The following is a 19,649-nucleotide window of genomic DNA, read 5'->3' on the forward strand; positions in this document are numbered from 1 at the left end:
ACCCGTTGACTTCAGTGGTGCTAGGATTTCATCTGTTTCCCAGATGTTCAGTCTAAGTTTTTTTTGCATGGCAGCCTAATCGAAGCATACAAGACTAGTTCTCCATTTGGGGGTGTTCAGGCTTTCCAGCTCTATAGTATTAGTTTTCTAGTAATTAGGGAGATAGAAGGATCCAAAAATTTTGGAATTGCACTCTGAACTTACAAACTTTTTTTTTTAAATTAGGTTTCTTTCATCAATAAACTAAACCATAAAAATAGGAAATAAAGAGTTAAGAATTAAAGATGGCAAAGTCAAGTACTCCCAAATTTGGAAGTGCCAGAATTAATGTTGCCCATGCAACCTTAATTTGGCTCTGTTGTGAGTATGCATTACAATATATCCTTTAAATTACATGCAGAAGTGCATCTGTGAAAGGTATGGTGTAAGTGAATTATCCAATGTCACATAGGAACTCTGAGCAGAAGCAAGGATAGAATCCAAGTTTCTAGGGTGGCATGTAAGTGCCCTAACTATGAGACCACCCTTTCTCCCTGCAGTCCCATCTCATTTACTACAAATGTTTCAACTTCTACAATAAGCTAGACAAGAATCTTACACACACAAATAAATACAAAATCTTGATTCATCCCCAGAGCAGATTGATCCAATGCACTGACTGAACCAAAGAAAAGGAGTACTTGTGGCACCTTAGAGACTAACAAATTTGAGCATAAGCTTTCGTGAGCAACAGCTCACTTGTAGCTCACGAAAGCTTATGCTCAAATAAATTTGTTAGTCTCTAAGGTGCCACAAGTACTCCTTTTCTTTTTGCGAATACAGACCAACACAGCTGCTACTCTGAAACCTGACTGAACCAGTGTTCCTTTGTAACGATAATATGGGATCATGTAATTAAAGACTGTATCATAATGAATACAAAAGGTGGCGGGGGGAGGGCGGAGAGTTACGGTTGCATGAGCAACATTCATTCTGGCATTTCCTAGCTTGAGCATGCTTGACTTTGCAACCTTTAAATCCTTGACTTTGCATTTCCTAATTTATGGTATAGTTTATTGATCAGAGCAACCGTAACTAATGTTAAATGAAGTTTTGAAAAACTAAAGGAAATTTACAAAGTCTTCTATGTGCTATTTAAATAATAAAGCACCTACACATTGGTTTACTGAGTTACGGTTTCATAGTATTGGAGAAAAAAATAGGCATGTTTTACTGCAACTTCTAAATGATATTTTAGAATAATTGTGCAACAGAAAACCGAGCAGGGACTCATGCACAAGTAACTTTTTTTTTTTAATATAAAGTATTCAGAAAGTCATGCTCCTAATTTGTAAGAAGTATCTAAACAATATGCATGAAAAGGAGCTGCAGTTCTATACATTATGTTCATTAACGCTTTTAGAGGAAAGCAACGAACAACTCCCCTTTGAAAAGAAAAACAATGCAACTTACCAGAGTCCAAACCCAAAGAAGCACAGCAGCAGCTTACCCAAACCCAGTCTGCTTTCATTACAACTCCTCCTGAGATCCTTCTTTGTAAAAATGTTATGGTCATTGAGGAAAATCAGTTGTGATTTTCCCCCAAGTATTGTTTGTATTTTAAGATGGCTATGGTCTTGCACCTCATAATTATGTTTATATCTGTATTGCAATATTCAGAAGTGTTTAGATGACAGAATGGCACTCTCAATGCCACATTATCATACATTTGTACTCTAACTCATCAATTCACCAGGTTTGGTGTATAAAAATACTTAAGGGACAAAATTCCATTTGCACATAAACCTGTGCAATAGCATTAACAATGCAATTGTAAAGGAGAGCTGAATTTGGCCCTTGCTTATTTTTGTACATAAAACCTGGTTAATTGTGGAGTTCTGGGGCACATAAGGAAAGTGTCTTTCCTCCCACTCAAGGGCTTCTTTACTCTTTCCCAACCCCAAATCAATCAGTGCTTCCCCCTTCTCTGTTGTGACCCTGATGATTCTCTTGGGGACCAGGAGGCCCTTAGCCAGGAGACACTCCATGTGAGGGCAGTGGAATCCACACACACAGGCTGGAAGAAGAGATGGTGGCCCCAGAACGAAGTGACTGCCTTGGGAATGATGCAGCTTCAGGCAGAGTAGATGGGAAGGTGAGGCAGTACTGAACATTGCAGGGGCCACAACAAATTAACTCAGCTCTTAGGGCAGCGCGCCTCTAAACAACAACTTGCAGGGCAGGTAGCTATTGCAGAGGCACTGCCTCCAGTCACCTCTAAGGAAGTAGGTTTAGCCAAAGCTCAAACTCAGTCACCTTCCCTATTACTTCCTGCACCCTCTCAGGCATTAGGGAAAGGGGTTCAGCTACCATGCTCAGAGTAAAGGGGTTTTCCTCCACCCCAGAAGACCTTATGTGCCAGGAGATGGAGACAAGGATGGACTTTTCCCCTGGCTATATTTGGGATTATATAGCCCAGAGAAACACCATACTTCTGGGCATGAAACATGGCCAGGGCCCTCATATATAGATGGGCTTTAAAATGATGGTAGGCATGGGATGGACAAGGTCCTTCTTTGAAAATGAGACCATCTCCCATCCTTTGGATTGGGGGCAGTGGCCTTGGCAGGTCCCAGATGAGAGTGCTGAGAGACTTAAAGCACCAGGGGGCTGGGATAGAAAGGGTAGAGATTCAGTTAGCATTTCCATGAGATCATAGGAGTCACTTTGCCTCTGCTCTTATTTCAGCTCAAGCCTCCAGCTCTTTCTTCTGGTCTCAGACAAGCCCAATACATCAATTCCATCCCAGTTTCCTTCCATATGTAAGGCAAGCAGATCCCCAATAAAAGAAGGGAATAGAGACAGAATATAGAGGCTCTGCTCTAACAGGCTGGCCCCCTAAACCACTGGGAGAGCACTGCAAAGCTTTAGGAAGACCTTTGTGCAGCAAGGAGAACAAGACAGAGCTTTCAACAGCTCCCTAAAGATCCCTTAGATGGGCACAAGTGTGTTGAGGGGCTTTTAGACATTATCTATGAACAGCCCCCTTGGGCGAGCAACACATACTCACCTTAAACTGTTAAAGTTTAAATACTGACATCTTAACATGCATCTTTAACAGCTTAAGAGTAATAATTTTACTACACTGAATAGAAGTTCAGCTAAACTCCTTTGGGATCTCAACTGACCATATTGGAAAACAAGGTTTGACAGCTACTAGTAATATGCATCCAATATTAAAGACTACTACCAGTGATCTACATGTACAAACAACTTGTAAGCAAGGAAGCAACTGCTTTGAGTGACACATTCTATGGATTCAGCCTCTTAGGCTCCAAATTCTTGAGCAATGTCAGACAAGGGCCCTCAGCATCTTGGAAGGATGGGGAGGGGAATGCGAGACTAATGCAACTCACTCCCAGTAAGGGGCTCTATAATGTAGTAATACAATAGCTGTTCATAAGCAGCCCAACTTGTACAATGCTCTATAGACAAATGACTCTGCAACTAAAAGAATGTCCAGGAGCTTCAGAGAGGGAGCATAAGGAACAGCAATTAGGCAGATTTTTTTTTTTTTTGTTAAATTAAAGCCACCACAAACCAATTCGGTGTTCTTAGAACACTGAGGTATGTTTGACTGCAGGTGTTAGCATTTGGATTGATATTGAGTGTTTTCAACAAGCGTTGCAGTTTGATTGTATTTACACAAATTGGGTTTTTATACTAACAAAGTCAACTATGTACAGTTGTTTCAGTATTCTCATTCCATTGCAACTGTCCACAGTATTACTTGAAGCTCATAGCTTTTCTTGGACTCAGTCTTCAGCAAACCAAGATTAAGAATTCATTTACATTAAAATGGAATTTGTGGAACACTTAAAGAATGAGAACCACCAATGACATTCTGTCAAATGACTCCCTAATAGGCAATTCTTAGTATACAAAATTCAGATTTATTCCTAGATTGTAGGAACCAGCCCCTACTCTAGTCCAAGTTGCCAAGATAGGTAAGATATTGCAGTATTTTTGAGCCTGTCAAAGAACTGCAGGGTTTAAGAACTCATGATTCACCAGCTTACATGTCATTAACTTGTTAAATATATTTCTATCATACAGTTCTGTTAGTTCCCTTAGTAATGTAAAAGGAACTGGTTTGAAAAAAAAAATTTTCTGGGCAAGTTTTCAGTACAAGGAGTAAGCATGCTATTTGTATCCAACTATGAACTGGCTTCCATCTTCAGTTTGATCACAACTCATCCTCCTTTCCAAGGAAAGTTCAGCAATAGTGAAAACCTTGTAGAAACATTGCTCCCTCCCATTCTCCTGTAAGCAGCAGATGCAATGTAGAGATCCCATCTAGAGCCAGTGACCAACTCTACAATTCAAGTTGGCTAGGTTTTCTATGTGACCTTTTACTCACTTTCATACAGCTGAAGCATTCTGAGCCACAACCTTGTTATGAGTACACTACTGTAATGCAAGAACTTGTAACCTATTACTGGCTAGCAGTATGTGATACCACCAGAAATGGAAAGACTATCAAATTTATACTGTATTAGAGCAGAGCCAACTTGTTTTCTTCCCTTACATTCCTTCACCTCCTAAGCATCTCTCTCCATCCCCCACTCAATGTCAGCATCAGAGCAATAGACTCACTGGAAGTGCATTTTCACTTTTATTTCAAAACAACTTTTGACAAATGATTTTAGTATATAAATTTGATTTTACTTTTTACAGAATATAAAGATAATTCCCTCATTTTTCAGTATAAAGTCTTTTACAAGCTTCAAGACAATTGCAGAAGTGTCTATCTTACACATGGGGATATTTGAAACAGAGTGCCTCAGGTCTCTACACAAAAGTTGGACAGATAATATAGCAGTTATTGTAACAAGAAACTGTCAAGTGATTTAATCAAATGCAAGTGAATATGTGACACTGGAACAGTGCTAGTTCAAGTAAGGCCAACTCAGTAAACTGTGTTAGGGTCATTGCAGATAAGAGTGGAAAGGACTCCATCAGTAGTGTGGATGGAGTCTAAATAGCTTTAATGCTAGTATAATCATAAGAGATTCATTGAGTGATTTAGCTAAAACAAATTAGTTCTTTACTGCCATAAAATTAACACAAAGACTGAGCAGCATACTCACATTAGTATAGTGGAGGCTTATTGTGCCAGTATCTGCAGCATGCTTAACTATAAACTCTTAAACCAAGTGTATTAATCGCTAACATTTATTTTGAGGTGTATATTTAGAGCATTCAGGCATGTCTTATTTTGGATGGCGTGTAGCTTTTGTCTATTACTTCATCTTGTAAAAACATGTGAAGACAGCGTTCATTCTGTGCTAGAGGGTGGCCAGCAACTCTAGGAAGAAAAGAAAAAATTTAGTTCCAGACAAATAGTGAAACAAAAGCTTAATATGTTTTGCTAAAACCCCCTTCAGGTTCTTAGCCTGAAGACACTTAAATCCCCAACCCCAGATAAGAAATGCATACGTCTAAAATGCAACACATTATGTAAGAATGAGACTTCAAGTATTTCCTCAATTTCCCATCCTGACCCCTGGGATGTGTGTTTATACCATATATTGGAGGCACATGACAAGATGTTCTCCAGTGAGCCAGGTGTCTTTAAAACATTGAGGGAAAGCAGCTAGATTACAGCAAGGCATGTTAATTTGTTACTTTATTAATTATCTCCACATTACAGCAGTTGCACAGACCAGTCAGTCAATCTGGTACCTTAAAAATAAGGCCAAATCCAAAGTTTGTAACAAGGACTGATTCACTGGCTCAGGTAAGTCCTTAGACATACTTGATCCTAGCCTAATGTAGGAAGGTTTTTTGATTTGGAGTAAATTCTAGCAGAGCATGTAGGTATTCTTCTAGTCCAGTAGGGATTAGAGTGTCTGATATAGCAACCAATCCCAGTGGTAAGTCTACACTGCAATAAAAACACCCATGGCTGGCCCATGCCAGCTGACTTGGGCTGTGGGGCTATAGAATTGCAGAGTAGACATTTGGGCTCAGGCTGGAGCCTGGACCCCAGGGAGGGGGTTGTAGGCCCAGACTCTAGCCTACACCTGAATGATTATATTGCAATTCTATAGTCCCACAGCTCAACCCCTCTAAGCCCAAGTCAGTGGGCATGGGCCAGCTGTGGCCATTTTATTGCAGGGTAGACATATCTAAGAATCAGTCAATCTTAGGGTACCTTCCACAATAGCGTCCTCCATCCCAATCATTCATGTCACGGGAACATGTTACTCAGAGTCTGTGCAACTAGGCCACCATTACTGAGCAGCATGGACTCCAGACCAAGATTAGCTGTTCTATTCTACTGAAAATTGGAGATTCATTCTGTCATCAGAACGTGCATGCAGGGATCAGAAGGCTCCGATTCCCCTTTTCCCTTGGAAAGGAATGAGTCCCCAGAATGACCATCTTTAAACTTTTCTTTGAATTGATAGAAATTCAAAAGATCCAGCATAAGGCAGATTACCTATAACATGACTAGGCTCTGAAGTTTTTTTTTGTTTTAATATTTCAACATTTTTAATTATCTATTTACATTTTCACCATAGCACAAAATTATGGGTTTTAAGCATCATTGATTAAGTTTTCACTGTGTGGGAAATTATGGGGAGGATCAGAATAATAGAGGTTATAAAGCTTTAACTTTTTGAATCTAACTGTTAAAACAAATTGTCAACATCACATGTCCAAATATACAAAGTAAATATTCTTATACCAAAGTAATAAGTGAGGCAGCATTTCTTACTTTGCCTATCTGAGTTTTGATTATTATAGATGGATTTTATTGATTGTTTGAGATTACAGAGGACTTAGTCTTTCATTTCCTGTAAAACGGCCTGTACTTTTTTTGAACATGTTCTTCTGGAATAAAATAGTTTAGTCAAAGCTTCTTCTGGATCTGAGCGGAAGCCAGACAGATACTTGCCAGCCCATGCAGCTAGACACTTTTGATAACAGCATTTCCACTGCATGCTAGCAGCTTGATGTCATGGGAGGTCAATGTCCTCAAGAGACCTTCCACAGCTCTTGGCTCTGTTCTCTGAAAAGATTCTTGACTAGAGCAATCCTTCTACATTTTGAACTGACCTTTGGCTATGTAGGTCAGCTAATCTACCAGCAAAAGCTGTTATCTTGGCAGCTTCAGTTTGGCCACAGACTTTACCAGACAAATCCTAGCATCAAGCCTTACATTTCTGGTGCACTGTGCAAGAAATTTGACAATCCTTTCTTTAGTAATAGCAGTCTTAGTCACCCTGCTCTTATATGGAGGATGAGAAAGTCTTTCCACCAAGCTGGACAAGGAAGAGTTAAAGGTGTGACAGCTCAACATCAGATCATCCAGAATAAGATGCAACCTGGACCAGGCACTTTGTTCTTGCCCTTGAATTTGTGTAGACACTAAATCAGCACAGGCTGCATCATCACTGTTGATGTTTGCACTGTGCACACTGGTGAAACTAGTCAGTCTTGATGCAAGTATGGCACAGAATGCTGTGTCCCAAATTGGTGTCAGAACTGCATTGTGAAAAGATGGTACTATCAACCTCAAGGTTAACCCAGCCACAATCCTGAATGGCTGGAAGTAATTCAGTCAAGTTACACTGCTGTCATTTAGTTGGTTCCTTAAATTATGGACCTGTGCAGAGACAGGCTACCAGAAAACTCTGTATTCAACATCCAGCAGTCAAAAGTGTGGATAGTAGTGTGACCCGCTGAAGGTGCCAGTAGATAATCATTAAGCCAACACCCTAACTACTCATTTAGACTTAAGTATAGAATTCTAGTAAGGAAAGTGTGGTCTCTGGGTGCTAGCAAGACTCCCCTGAAACACTCAACCTTAGCTGCAAGAGAATTTGGGAATGTGGTGGTTTTTTTTAGTACTTTACACTAATGCTAATATTTGGATCTGCTTTACAATGTAGAGGACCAGGGTCCAACTCCCAAGGTTCACCACTGTCATTCTCTGTCAAGCAACAGCACACATTATCTGAAACAGCTCTTTTCATTAAAGTAGGATATGTTAAACTTGAATCAACAAGTTCAGAGCAATCAGGAGTTTTACACAGTAATGGCTGCTGTGCCAGCTGTACTCAAGAGGCATCAATACCTGCATTAAAAATCTGCTTTTATCTTTCAAAAGAAGGGAAGCTGACTTGAATAATTTGTTCTACAATTTCAGAATATATTCTTAACTATTCAAGAGGATTTAAACTTTTCCAGCAAGTTTATGGGCATCAATAGTGCACTCTACTTGCAGTTGAATTAGCTGGATGTTACTTTTGGAAGAGGCTGTAAATTAAAAACGCAAAGAATAAATTCATTTTGAGCAGGTTAGAATGAAAACAAGCTAGATGTGACATTCAACATATCACACTCAACCCACCACTTACAAACTTAGAATGCATTTCTTCCAGACAGGTGACTTGCTATGGAATTCTATTCTTCAACTTTTGTTAGTTGAAGAAAGTGTAAGAGGTACTTTGTGCTATGGATACCTAGTAAGGCTAAAAACATTCAGCTGCAGATAAGCCATTTGCAATCTCCTTTGCAAGTCTATTTCCTTGGTACACTCTGCTAAACAGTTTAAACGAGCTTCGAGACATGATGCAAGGCATTTTAGTAGCAAGATACCTGGACAGGGAAGTAGCACTTGTTGTTATTTATATTATTCAATGCTATCCTTAGAATAATTTTTGTAGGGGTGCCTGCCTCAAGAACCTAGTTGTTGCAGGTTTTAAGTCATGTTATCCTAGTAGTATAGTTAATAGGGTTATGTTTATGTCCATAAAGTTAAAGTCCAGATTTCTAACATACAAAGCACCCTTTCACTGTCCAGATCTAGTGTAGCAAGCATGTGTTTATCCTGTCTGACATGCAAGTATTTATAGTTTTGCTTTTAAAGAGGGTCTTCAGTACCCATTCCCAAAAGTCTCCTGATTAAAAGAAGCAGTGCTGTTTCCTTAAGAGAAACCTGAAGTATCTTGGACATGTTATTTGATCTGTCAAAACCCAAATTTAAAATTCTGATAGCCTCAGTCTCAACTAGATTTAAAAAACAGACTCAGTTCTGTACTTTTCAAAAAAAAAAAAAAAAAAAAAAAAGAGAGTATGAACACCTGAATTTGGCAGATACATCTTTGACTTTGATGCCTTTAACAAAAGCATTACCTCAGCTTTTATCCTCACTGAGGGGACATATTTGAAAGTTCCTAGCCTCAGCAGTTTAAATTCTAAAGCAGTATTCTAATCTATATATACACAGCAATGGGGTGGGGGGGGCAACATTTTGCCTCCGAGGAAACCAAGCCATTAACCAATCTGCCATAAAGGGTCAGACATTTGTGCTAATCCTAAGCATTGAAAGTTTCATGCAGTTTAGGTCTCAGTGACATTAAATGCCAATGTAATTGTTTGTTGTCCTTTATAAATGCTCATCTTCCAGAATGATCACTTCTAGATTACTTTTTTTAATTTTAGTCATCACTGGTTCTGAAAACAGATGAGAGACTTTACAAAAGCCCCACAGCACTCCCACCTACAAATTAGTACTTTTGACTGCCTTTGAAAGTCAGTTTTACAGTAAATGGTATTAGAAAGCTTAGATTTACTTTAAAGAGTTTTGTTTGGGTCAGTACATGGAGAGAGGGGGGGAAAAAAAAAAAGTAAGTTGGGCCAGCTCTGCTTCCTGGCATAAGCCTTTAGGTTATTTTAGCTTTTAGACAACCTGATTGTTTCAAATTGATATTTATTTAGTTTAATAAATACAATACATCAGATTGTCTCAATCAAGTAGTGTTTTTACAGCTTCAAAAGACCACATTTTACCATAAAAGAAAAATGTGCCCCATGACATGAGCTGATAATACCTCACATCTGCAATCAAAGTGTCTGTAAGCTTAAATGTTTGTCTGATGGAATGTACCTTTTTCCAAAAAGAATCATGCAAGTAGAACTTCTTTGAATGCTGTAATTTCAGTAGTAATTTGCATAAATTAACTAAGCAAAACATACAGAACTCTGGTCAACACACATGAATGGCTGAATGAGTAAATACTGAATATTGGATATGATCATCAGAATTGGATATTAACATTTTATGTTTTAAAACTTGTGGTTTGAGCTTCTTGTTTATTGTTCTAAAACACGATATAGCCACATTTTAACACTAAAAGATGGAAAGGAGCTAATAAAACTCATTTGTTCATAAGCCAAGAAATAAACCTCACACTTACTTGTTTATAAACTGCTCAAGACCTTGCTTCCTTTCTTCTATAAATGAATCATCAAATATTCCATCATCTCCTCTAAAAGGAAGCTGACGGAAGAGAGCTTTTCCAGGTAAGGGTGGTACCACAACCTAAAACCATTTAAAAGAAAAAAATAAAAGTAACCCATAACCCCAGACTGCATGTAGAGGTAGATTAATCCCCCCCCCCCCCAACACACACACACACACACACACACACACACACCCCCAACCCACCCTCCGACATACCTCAATAAGCAACACTACATTTAGGCTGTGAAAAAGGAATGTTTGCCTACATTGAAGCAATGAAGAAAGTTAACCCACATAGAAAAAGCGATTCTATACTTGTGTCAGACAGTAAGATTACAACATTTAAATTTGGAATTAAAACCTGAAGCCTCTCTACAGCTTTTATATGGTCTTCAGCACCCCAGTAGAGAATTTAAAGGTTAATATGTTGTGATAATTAAGCTTTCCCAAGTAGATTTGTATATTTACTTTTTAGCATTTGACTCACCTTGCTTTCTCTTTCAAGTTCACTTCTCAGCCATTCAAAGTCACTGTATCTTCTTCTGACTGTAGACTCTTTCAATTTGAAAATAGGAAGGTTTGTCTGAAATACAAAGATCGATCACTGTAAGTGACTACATTTTCAAAGTGAACAACTGATGCAGTTGGGGTAAGGGAGGGGGGAAATGACAAAAATAGGTTGAAGTTTCTTGCTAAGTTCTGAGTCATGACATCCCCAATACCCTTCCTTAAAAATGAGGAAAGGAGTCAATGTTTTTCCCTCATCATTGCTCTTAAGTTAAACAAAAATGTTAACCACTGATGTGCGAAGTCAAACATTCAAGTTAGAAAATGCCAGAATTAAAGCTGTGAATTTGGATGCATTGATACAGTCTTTAATTACATGATCACATACTTTCCCTCACCTGCCACCCCTCAAGACACAAGTCTCATTTTGTGCACAGGATAGACTGTGCTCTGGGAAAGAATCACGGTTGTGTTTGTATGACCCCTGCCTCAGGAAATTGGAAGGTGTGTAGTGAATGAGACAGGGGATTCCAGGAACAGAAAGCGGAATCTCATGGTTAAGGCAGTTGAATGCCACTGTATTCTATCTGTGCCCCTGCAAAAAAGAATTGTAATGCAATACGAGACAAATCACTTAAACCAAAAGCCTTTCAGGTGGGTCTGTTTTTTGGGGTGTTTCAAATCAATACTTTGGACCATGATACAATTAATAACTTCCTATTCTGCACATGAATAGGACTGGGACCACACACTGAATGACAACAATTAAAATATTAAATAGCTACCCATTCAGTGGGCAGAGTCAATCCTGTGCACTGAATGAGGCAGTGGTCCTGTGGAAAAAGTGTGACCAATTAGAGACTATCATAATGCACACAAGTTAAGATTGCAGAGAGAACCTTACATCTAGCATGTCCTAAAATTTGAGTGCTTAACTTGGCAACATCGGTAGCATTCCTTTAAAATAAATAAAATTAAAAGAGGAACAGAAGAGTCTCCCTGCTCTGTCCTGGTGCCTGGCATCACAATGGCTCTCAGCCAGATGCAGCAATTACAGGGAAAGTCCTGCTCAGCTGCTCTGTGGGGATAAAGTATTTGCAGACCAGTCAGTCACATGTGGAAGCTGGTGGGGGGAGGGAGGAAGCAAGCATGTTCAGTGAAGACTAAATCTTCAGAGAATTTAGCTGCCAGCTTTTGACAAGCCTGCAAGCACTTGTCGGCTGATTTTTCAGAGGGTTATACTTTGGCTAAATTAGAGACTTTACAGGGATGTGAAAGAGGTGCATCTGACTCCAGGGTGATACCCCTGCCAAATCTGAAGTCCCTTCACCAGAGCATGGCAGCACTACAGCTTCCCAATGAAACAGATTTTTTGACATGGGCATTTTCCTCCATTCCCCCCCAAACCTAGTTATATGATACATGGCGAGATGGCTTCAGCTTAAAAAAACCCAAAACACAACACACACACCCCACACACACACACCCCCCACAACTTTCCCAAAAAAATCCAGCCTAAGGCAGACATCCAGCATGGGATGTTTCAGCCTGGTATCTTATAAGCAATTGAAAAGGTCTTGTGATACTTGTAGTCAAGGTTGCTTAACTACAAGCAACACCACCAGCTCCTCCTGTAACAGGCTACATAAATTTACTAGTTAGTATGAAAGACTTTTTTGGCAGCAAATGTCACTTAGGCAGTTTGTTGTGACCTAGGGACAGGAGAGAAGGGGGAAAGACCATAAATAAACCTGTGATTGTTAAGCTCAGTGAAATGTGAAAACATAGCAATGGGTCTCCATCAGTTCACATTCAGCAATATTTTCCAATGACACTGAGGGTCAGGATTAGCGCTCACTTCCTAGGTCAAGAACTTCCATATGTCATTAAACTAAAAGTGAGCCCCAAGGACAGGTTCTCTGGTTAGGCCTTCTCAAGAGCATGCCATGCCACACCTACAGATCTGACTTTCATGAAATACTGGAATCCTCATCTTTCAAAACTCAGATCAAAAGCAAGATGCATTTGTTCATCAGGATTCTCAACAGCTCTTGGGCAGAAGGGATAATGAAGAGGTTTTCCTGTGTGCAGTTATTTTTACCCAGGAAGAGGTGCTTGATTCTAAGGTTGGCAAATGGACACTTTTTCCTCTGGTACCCCTGCCAAAGTCTTCATCCTGCTTACAACCTTCCCCTTAGGACTTTACATAGTTGGATCATTGTAGAGATGTTAGTCCTCGACATTCCTTCAGAGTCTAGTATCCATTTTACAGATGAGGAAACAAGAGACAGATGTGTGACACTGTCTCATAGCAAGTAAGGGTCAGAGAAAGGATTAGACCTCAGAAGGAGAATTCTTGACTCCCACTACCATATTAAGGCCTCTTGACAGAGTGGACATGGCAGAAAAGTTTGACAGTCTATGTACAAGACTAATCAAACAAACATGCACTGAGCAACTTGCTCACAACTGGCAAAGGGAAATATTACCTGGCAATGCTTGAGATCTACTAAATTAGAGTAATTTATTAACCTACTTTCACAGTTTGAGATTCTGTATGTTTATATGCCGAGAGATTACAATCAACAAGATCAGAGCCAACATTTAGATACATGTTAAATTAAAGCTCTTTCCACTTCACTGAATCCTATTGCTTTATAGTCTACAATAATCCTGGCTCATCTCATTGCTGAGAACAGTAGTAGATACTGGACAGCTACACACTGGAGATTTTGGTCTCCTTTTTGCTACTTCACATACACCCACCACCCTGGATAAGTCACTCTGACTGATGACTAGGTTTGGCCAACTAAAGCTAGGCCCCCTACACTCAACCTGATGGCAGTCTCTTTGCTTAAGATGATAACTTTTCACTATAGCATTCAATCACTCAATTCCAAAATTTCAGGGAATGTTCTAAGCATCAGTGGGTAGAATTCTTGTGAAAAACTAGCAAATTGGAATACCCCAATTTCTACTGGTTTGGTCCAGAATACCTATTTGGTGCTCTAGACACAGGAATCTCTGGCATCCCCTGCTCCTGCCTACACTTAGCTTAATACGCTATTCTCTCATTGGTATACAGCTCAGCCCACATAATAAAGAATTTTCCATTTCAGAGTGGCAGAGAGATTTGTACTAGAAGTTCAGAATTGCAGTGTGCCAGTGACAGCTTCTACAGAAGTTCCTGTCCCAAGGACTATGATCCAGTGCAGATCCAGTCAGCAGGTCAGACTGACAGAGCACACCAAGCGATACGTGCAGGAATCTCAAAAGTTGTGGTAGGGAGGAATATGAAGGAGGAATTGAGATGTGACCTACAGAAAGATGGAGACTGTTCCCCACAGAAGGCAGGGGCATGAAAGGCAGCATAAAGGCATGGTGTGGAGGGAAGCTTGGGCTGAGCAAAGTGGGGGACGGAGACAGACAGGAAGAGCTGGGTAGGGCCTTACAGGTGAGAAATCTGCCCTAGATGCAGAAAGCAAGGGGAATGCTGTGCAGGGATCTGAAATAGCGAGTGACATGAGTAAAGGGGAAGACAATTTTAGCAGTGACAGTTTGGCTGGGCAAGGGGCAGCAAAGGGAGATTGAGCAAGGCCGGAGAGGCAACAATTACAGGAATCACGGAGAGAGATGACCAAGTTAAGGGACCAGGGTTTAGTGGTGATGGAAAACAGGATTCAATAGCATTCTGGGGGTAGGGGAGTAAAACTCAATGTGGAGGTTGCAAGCCTGGGTGGAGGGAGCTCAGGGGCAGAGGGGATCCAGGCAGCAGGAACTAACTAATCTTACTTTTTTTCCCCCTGTCTCTTGTTGGTCTGGAGAGCGAAAGGGTGAATTCTCTCAGGCTTAGATATCCTCAGATGGATGGTGCTCTAGGGCAGTGCTACTTAAAGTGGTGGTTTGCAGACCGGTTCCGGTCTGCGAGCCATCGGCTGCCAGTCTGTGCACACATTGGAAAAAAGATTGCTGGTCCCCCACACCAGATAGCATGAGAAGCACTGCTCTAGGGGACGGGAGGGCATTCCAGCAGAGATTCACACCTTAGCTTGCCTTGAACTAAATGGTTGGGTATCTTTGCCCCATTAGCCTGCTGCACTCCAACTGTCCACGTGCACCCTGCTAACACACATTAACAGTTTGTTAATGATCTTTGATGTAGTCTACAGTGTCACAAGTACTCCTGTTTTTTTGGCAGATACAGACTAACACAGCAGCTACTCTGAAATCTTTGATCTAGTCTGACTCCTTAGCAAGCACATGAGCTTTGGCCTGAAGGTTTTTTGTGCAACACATCTGATCAATCCCAGAATTTCATGGAGTGTTCTAGGCATCAATGGAAAAAGCCCGATTTCCACTTCTAGGCATGGGGGACAGGGAGGAAGAGTTTTAAAAACCCACAACAAACAGGCCCATGGAGTGCCTATTCCACGCTGCAGGTAGAAGATTCTCTGGCAATCCCTGCACGTACCCCCCCCCTTAATAATTTGCTCCAACTGGATGTATAGTTCACCTTACACAAGCAACTAAGCGTGTGACCCTCTAGTATGCTTCCCACAGGTCTACTACACAGGAAGAGCTGAGACTCCTTAGTCTATCATACACCATCATAAGCAACCATAAAATTACAGATGAGTGTGGGCTGATGAAACATTTTGGTTTTGAAACGTGTGTGTTGACAGTTACTGACTATACAAACTAGTAAGCGGTGGTCAAGTTCTGGGCCCAACTCAGACAGACAACTTCATTTAAGAAAGGAAGGGGGCAATTAAGCTTGATGGCTACCCAAGTGATATTTTGAGGTTGAATGAAGAAGAGTTAAGCCACTCAGGACAAATTTAATTGCCTATAATTGCACTACTTCTTACGAAACTACTTCTATATAGAAGAGAAACAGGCCTATTTAGTGGTCACGGCACACATAGGTGTAACTGCTAGTCAATAAGGGCTTGTATTATGCCTAATATAGTAAAGCAATTCTGTTTAGCATTAAGCTTTTCTGAAGTGTATGAACTTTTACACTATGCTACTTACATATACCCCCATGTACCTTCTACAGATGGGTGTGTGCATAACACTGTATATGTTTCATACATTAAATCTGAGCTCACTGGACATTTGAAAGCATCTGAGTTCTTTCCCAGGTAAGAACATTGTTCATTGTACTAATGACTAAGCGCAAAAATGCAGCTAACAAGACTCTTATTATACTAAAAGTCAGGCTTATATTTAAAGATGCTGGCTTTCTGTACAGAACACTATTCTTATCCCCAGCAGGGAATAAATTAGGTCCCCCAGAGTGCAGGATGAGGATTCCCAGAAATAAAGAACTGGATTATTTCTCTCTGATTTCACCTATTGGCTTTTTAACTGAGTTCAACCTTCCGCATTAAAATATTAAGTCTTTGTAAGTGTCTAAAGATAGAAAGGCCTTTACAATATTGAGTGTTTTCTGCAGGTGAGATTTCACATTTTAGATTCCCTCCTCTCAAGTTACTTAATAAAAGGGATTAGCTGCTCTTTTATTCAATGCTAAGATCAAGCCTATGAAAAGAGTTCCCTAAGATTTTTCATACTTCTGGGTACGGAAGTCTATAAAGTTAATCTTTAAACAACATATCAGGCTTACAAGTACAATGTTGGGGTAAAAAAGTGCCAGTTCAGCTCATTTTACCTTCCACATTTTCCCTTTTGAACTTTTGGCAAAAGCGTGATTAAATCTGACTCATTAGTTTAACTATTTCAGCACTTCGTTTGTTTCCTGTGTCTCCCAACTTCCATCAGTTCCTCCAGTTTTGAAATACCCTGTGGCTAATTGATGCAGTTTCAGCATTTGTGAAAGCATCTACTGGTATTGGTTAAATCTACTTCACAAAGCCCTGAAAAACATAATGTGTTAGACATTCAGTTATGAAATACTTGATGTAAGTTATTGATGAGGAGAAGTCATGTGGACTGACCAGAAAGTGTCCTTTTACTATACTTCAAATCCATGACCTAAAGGAAGCTATGAAAAAGGACTAGCAGCGTTCCTTTTGAAGTAGAATCATTGCTGTTACAACTATTTTAAATAGTGCAGATACAGCCTTATTCATTTCCCAGAAGTACACCTGTTTGATACATCTAAATGGATCTGCTTTCAAGCAAGTCTGCAGACTGAAAGCATTGTTTTGCTTTCCTGTTTCTCACCCATCCTGCTCTCACTTTACAGCCTCTGTTAACCTATCTTGTATTCCCAGTGGAAGTGGGCTATATATGCCTCTTTACAGGAGCTGATACAGGGGCTCGAGCAACCCAAAGTACCAAGATGAATCTCATTAGAAGGGGTGAAATAGCTTTTGCATCCTTTTCAACCTCTGATGAACAAACAAGAAGAGCAGGCATCAGATGATCTAGCCAGGCAGCTGTCTATTGTACCAAAAGATTCACACAGAAGCTGTAACTGCCAGCAGGCGAGGGCTGGGATCGATTCCTCATGAAGAGGGATCCTACTAAGACAGTGCAAGGAGGCATAATCTATGGCACCAGATAACAATGCCATCAAGCAAGAGATCCAAACCAAGCCTAATAGTCTCTGGCTAATATGAGCAGCAACAGGATTAACCTTTCATTCACTTACTCATAACAGCCACAGATCATCATGACCTGTGAGATTAGGGAGAATTGCCACCGATTCCAGTAGCTACAGCTACAATTAACTGTTTCCTATTTACAGGACAAGTTTGCACTATTTCTGTAAGAAAAATTCACTAAGTTGTTTCATAAAGGCTGGTGAGCCAGCTCATCAAAATAAGCAATAACCTTAGTCTAATAAGGTGAAAACAGCTTTTTTGCTTCAGTCTAAGCTGGCACAGTAAGGGTGGCTGGCTATGGCTCATGTTAAAAAAGTGGAACCACAAGAGCTGAAGTACTTCAGGGATTCAAGTCTTTTTTAAACTGTTTTATTTCCCTATCTAGGATCAAAAAGTCAACTAAATACTTATTGGGGCTCTTTACTGCTTACAAACTGCTATCCAATGCAGAGTCACCAGACTTCCCCATCTTGAGTGTTCACCAGCCTGCTGTGAGCGGGACCCACCTCATCACACTCCATCTGTTTTACTCCTCCAAAGTCTGAACAAGGTTCATGCACTGTGTGACACCCTGTACTTAAGGGAAACACTGCACCCACATGTTCATCCTAATAGGATTGTGTGGTATCCATTGCAAAGTTTGTAATGTCGGGTGTCTTTGGAAGGCTCATGATGCCCTGAGCTTTATTGTTATAGCAATGTTATAGGTTGTAATTTGACGTATACAGTTATGAGGCTGAAAATGCGTCCTCATGGCTTAAAACAAGCCCAGGCAAAAACTCTCCAGGAGCAGAGGGGCAGTTCACACCTCATCAGGGCATGGATGGGACAAACCCAGCCCAGCCTCACAGGAACAAAGGACACTGGCCTAGGCAGCAACAAAGGATCTGTTGGACTCTCGAGTGAGTCACCCCCCTTCTGCTGGTCAGTTTGGGATTGTGATGAGGTAATGCTCACCTGACTCTGCCCCCTCCCCCGCCCATCAAAGCCAAGAGGGAAGAACATTATGAAAGGGAGAGATGTTTGCCATGCTCTCTTCCACCATCTACAGATACCATCACCAATCGACTGAAGCGCTGATCAAAGGGGACAGCATGGCTGAAGGGCAACCAGCCAGCCTGCGGTGAGAAGCATCTAAGGGCTTGGCTACACTGACATTTTATAGCCATCTAACTTGCTGGCTCAGGGGTGTGAAAAATCACCCCTAAGTGCAGTAGGTCAGAGTGCTTTAAAGCACTAGTGTAAACAGGCTGAGAACTGGGAGCTGTGCTCCCAGTGCTTGCAGCTAATTCCCTCATGGAGGTGGATTACCAGGAGCACTGAAGAGCTCTCTCTCCCAGCGCTCATGTGCAACTACTGTCGCACTTCAAAGTGCTGCTGTGGGAGTGCTCCCGAGACAGTGCTTTGAAGTTTCCAGTGTAGCCATGCCCTAAGTTTGTAAGGGCACTGAAAGCGTTAAGATCAGCTTAGAATGCATTTTGGTCAAATGAAAAAAGCAAAATCTACTTCTTGTGCTTTGACTTATAAAAAAAGTCTCTTTTGTGGTTGATTAAGTAAAACATTTGTTTATTCTACCTGAAGCAGTATGCGTTTGGTTTGAAGTGAGTCAGAGATTCCCCTTGGGATATCAATTTCTTTGTTAAATTGACAAACTCATAAGCTTGCAGCGTCAAGCAGGCATAAACTGGACACTGCAAGATGGAGGTTCCTAGGATTGTGTCTTGGACCAGAGATATTGGGTAGTGTCATTCAGTTGCACAATTCAAGTAGCGGCTGGCCAGAAGTGCTCACTCCTGTAGCTGGGAGCGGTTTACATGCTAGAGGCGGTACATGAACAGCCTGGGAGTGGGGGTTCTTACAGCAGAGTAGAGTAAGGCTGCCTCCCAGAGTTGAGGATTGGAGTGACCTAGCAGATCACTGGTCCAGATACCACCAGTGGAAGATCACAGTTTAGTTTAAGGTCCCTAGGCACATTCTCAAGAGACAGATTCCCCATCTTGCACCCAATCCTGAGAGTTTAGACCTCAAGGTCTAGTTGCCCAGCCCCCAGGATCAGTACTGACCCCCCTCGTCCCCCCAGACTGCTGCATAGCTTAAACACGCCCTCTCCCAGAGCCCATCCACATGGGTGTTCAGGGTCTATAGTTAACTTCAGGGAATATGACAGAATCCTGTGAAAAGTCTGTTATGACATCCAACACATCATTGCTCTTTACTTAAGCATGAGAAATACCCCCTTCATACATTTCTCTAACTCAGAGTATTCACCACTC

General features: G+C 40.9%; 1 protein-coding gene across 1 annotated transcript in view; it reads right to left on the minus strand.

The window, feature by feature from the left end:
• Positions 1–4,635: 4,635 nt before the first annotated feature.
• The window catches only part of SNX3 (sorting nexin 3), a 33,791-nt gene continuing 18,777 nt past the window's right edge, over positions 4,636–19,649 (minus strand). The window contains exons 2-4 of the mRNA XM_038397616.2: positions 10,785–10,880; positions 10,251–10,375; positions 4,636–5,347 (exon numbers count right to left, since the gene is read on the minus strand). Coding sequence (XP_038253544.1) covers positions 5,242–5,347; positions 10,251–10,375; positions 10,785–10,880 — 327 coding nt within the window. The 3' untranslated portion in view covers positions 4,636–5,241. The remainder of the gene's footprint in view (positions 5,348–10,250; positions 10,376–10,784; positions 10,881–19,649) is intronic.

This window comes from Dermochelys coriacea, chromosome 3 (assembly GCF_009764565.3).
Source record: "Dermochelys coriacea isolate rDerCor1 chromosome 3, rDerCor1.pri.v4, whole genome shotgun sequence".
Lineage (NCBI taxonomy): Eukaryota > Metazoa > Chordata > Testudines > Dermochelyidae > Dermochelys > Dermochelys coriacea.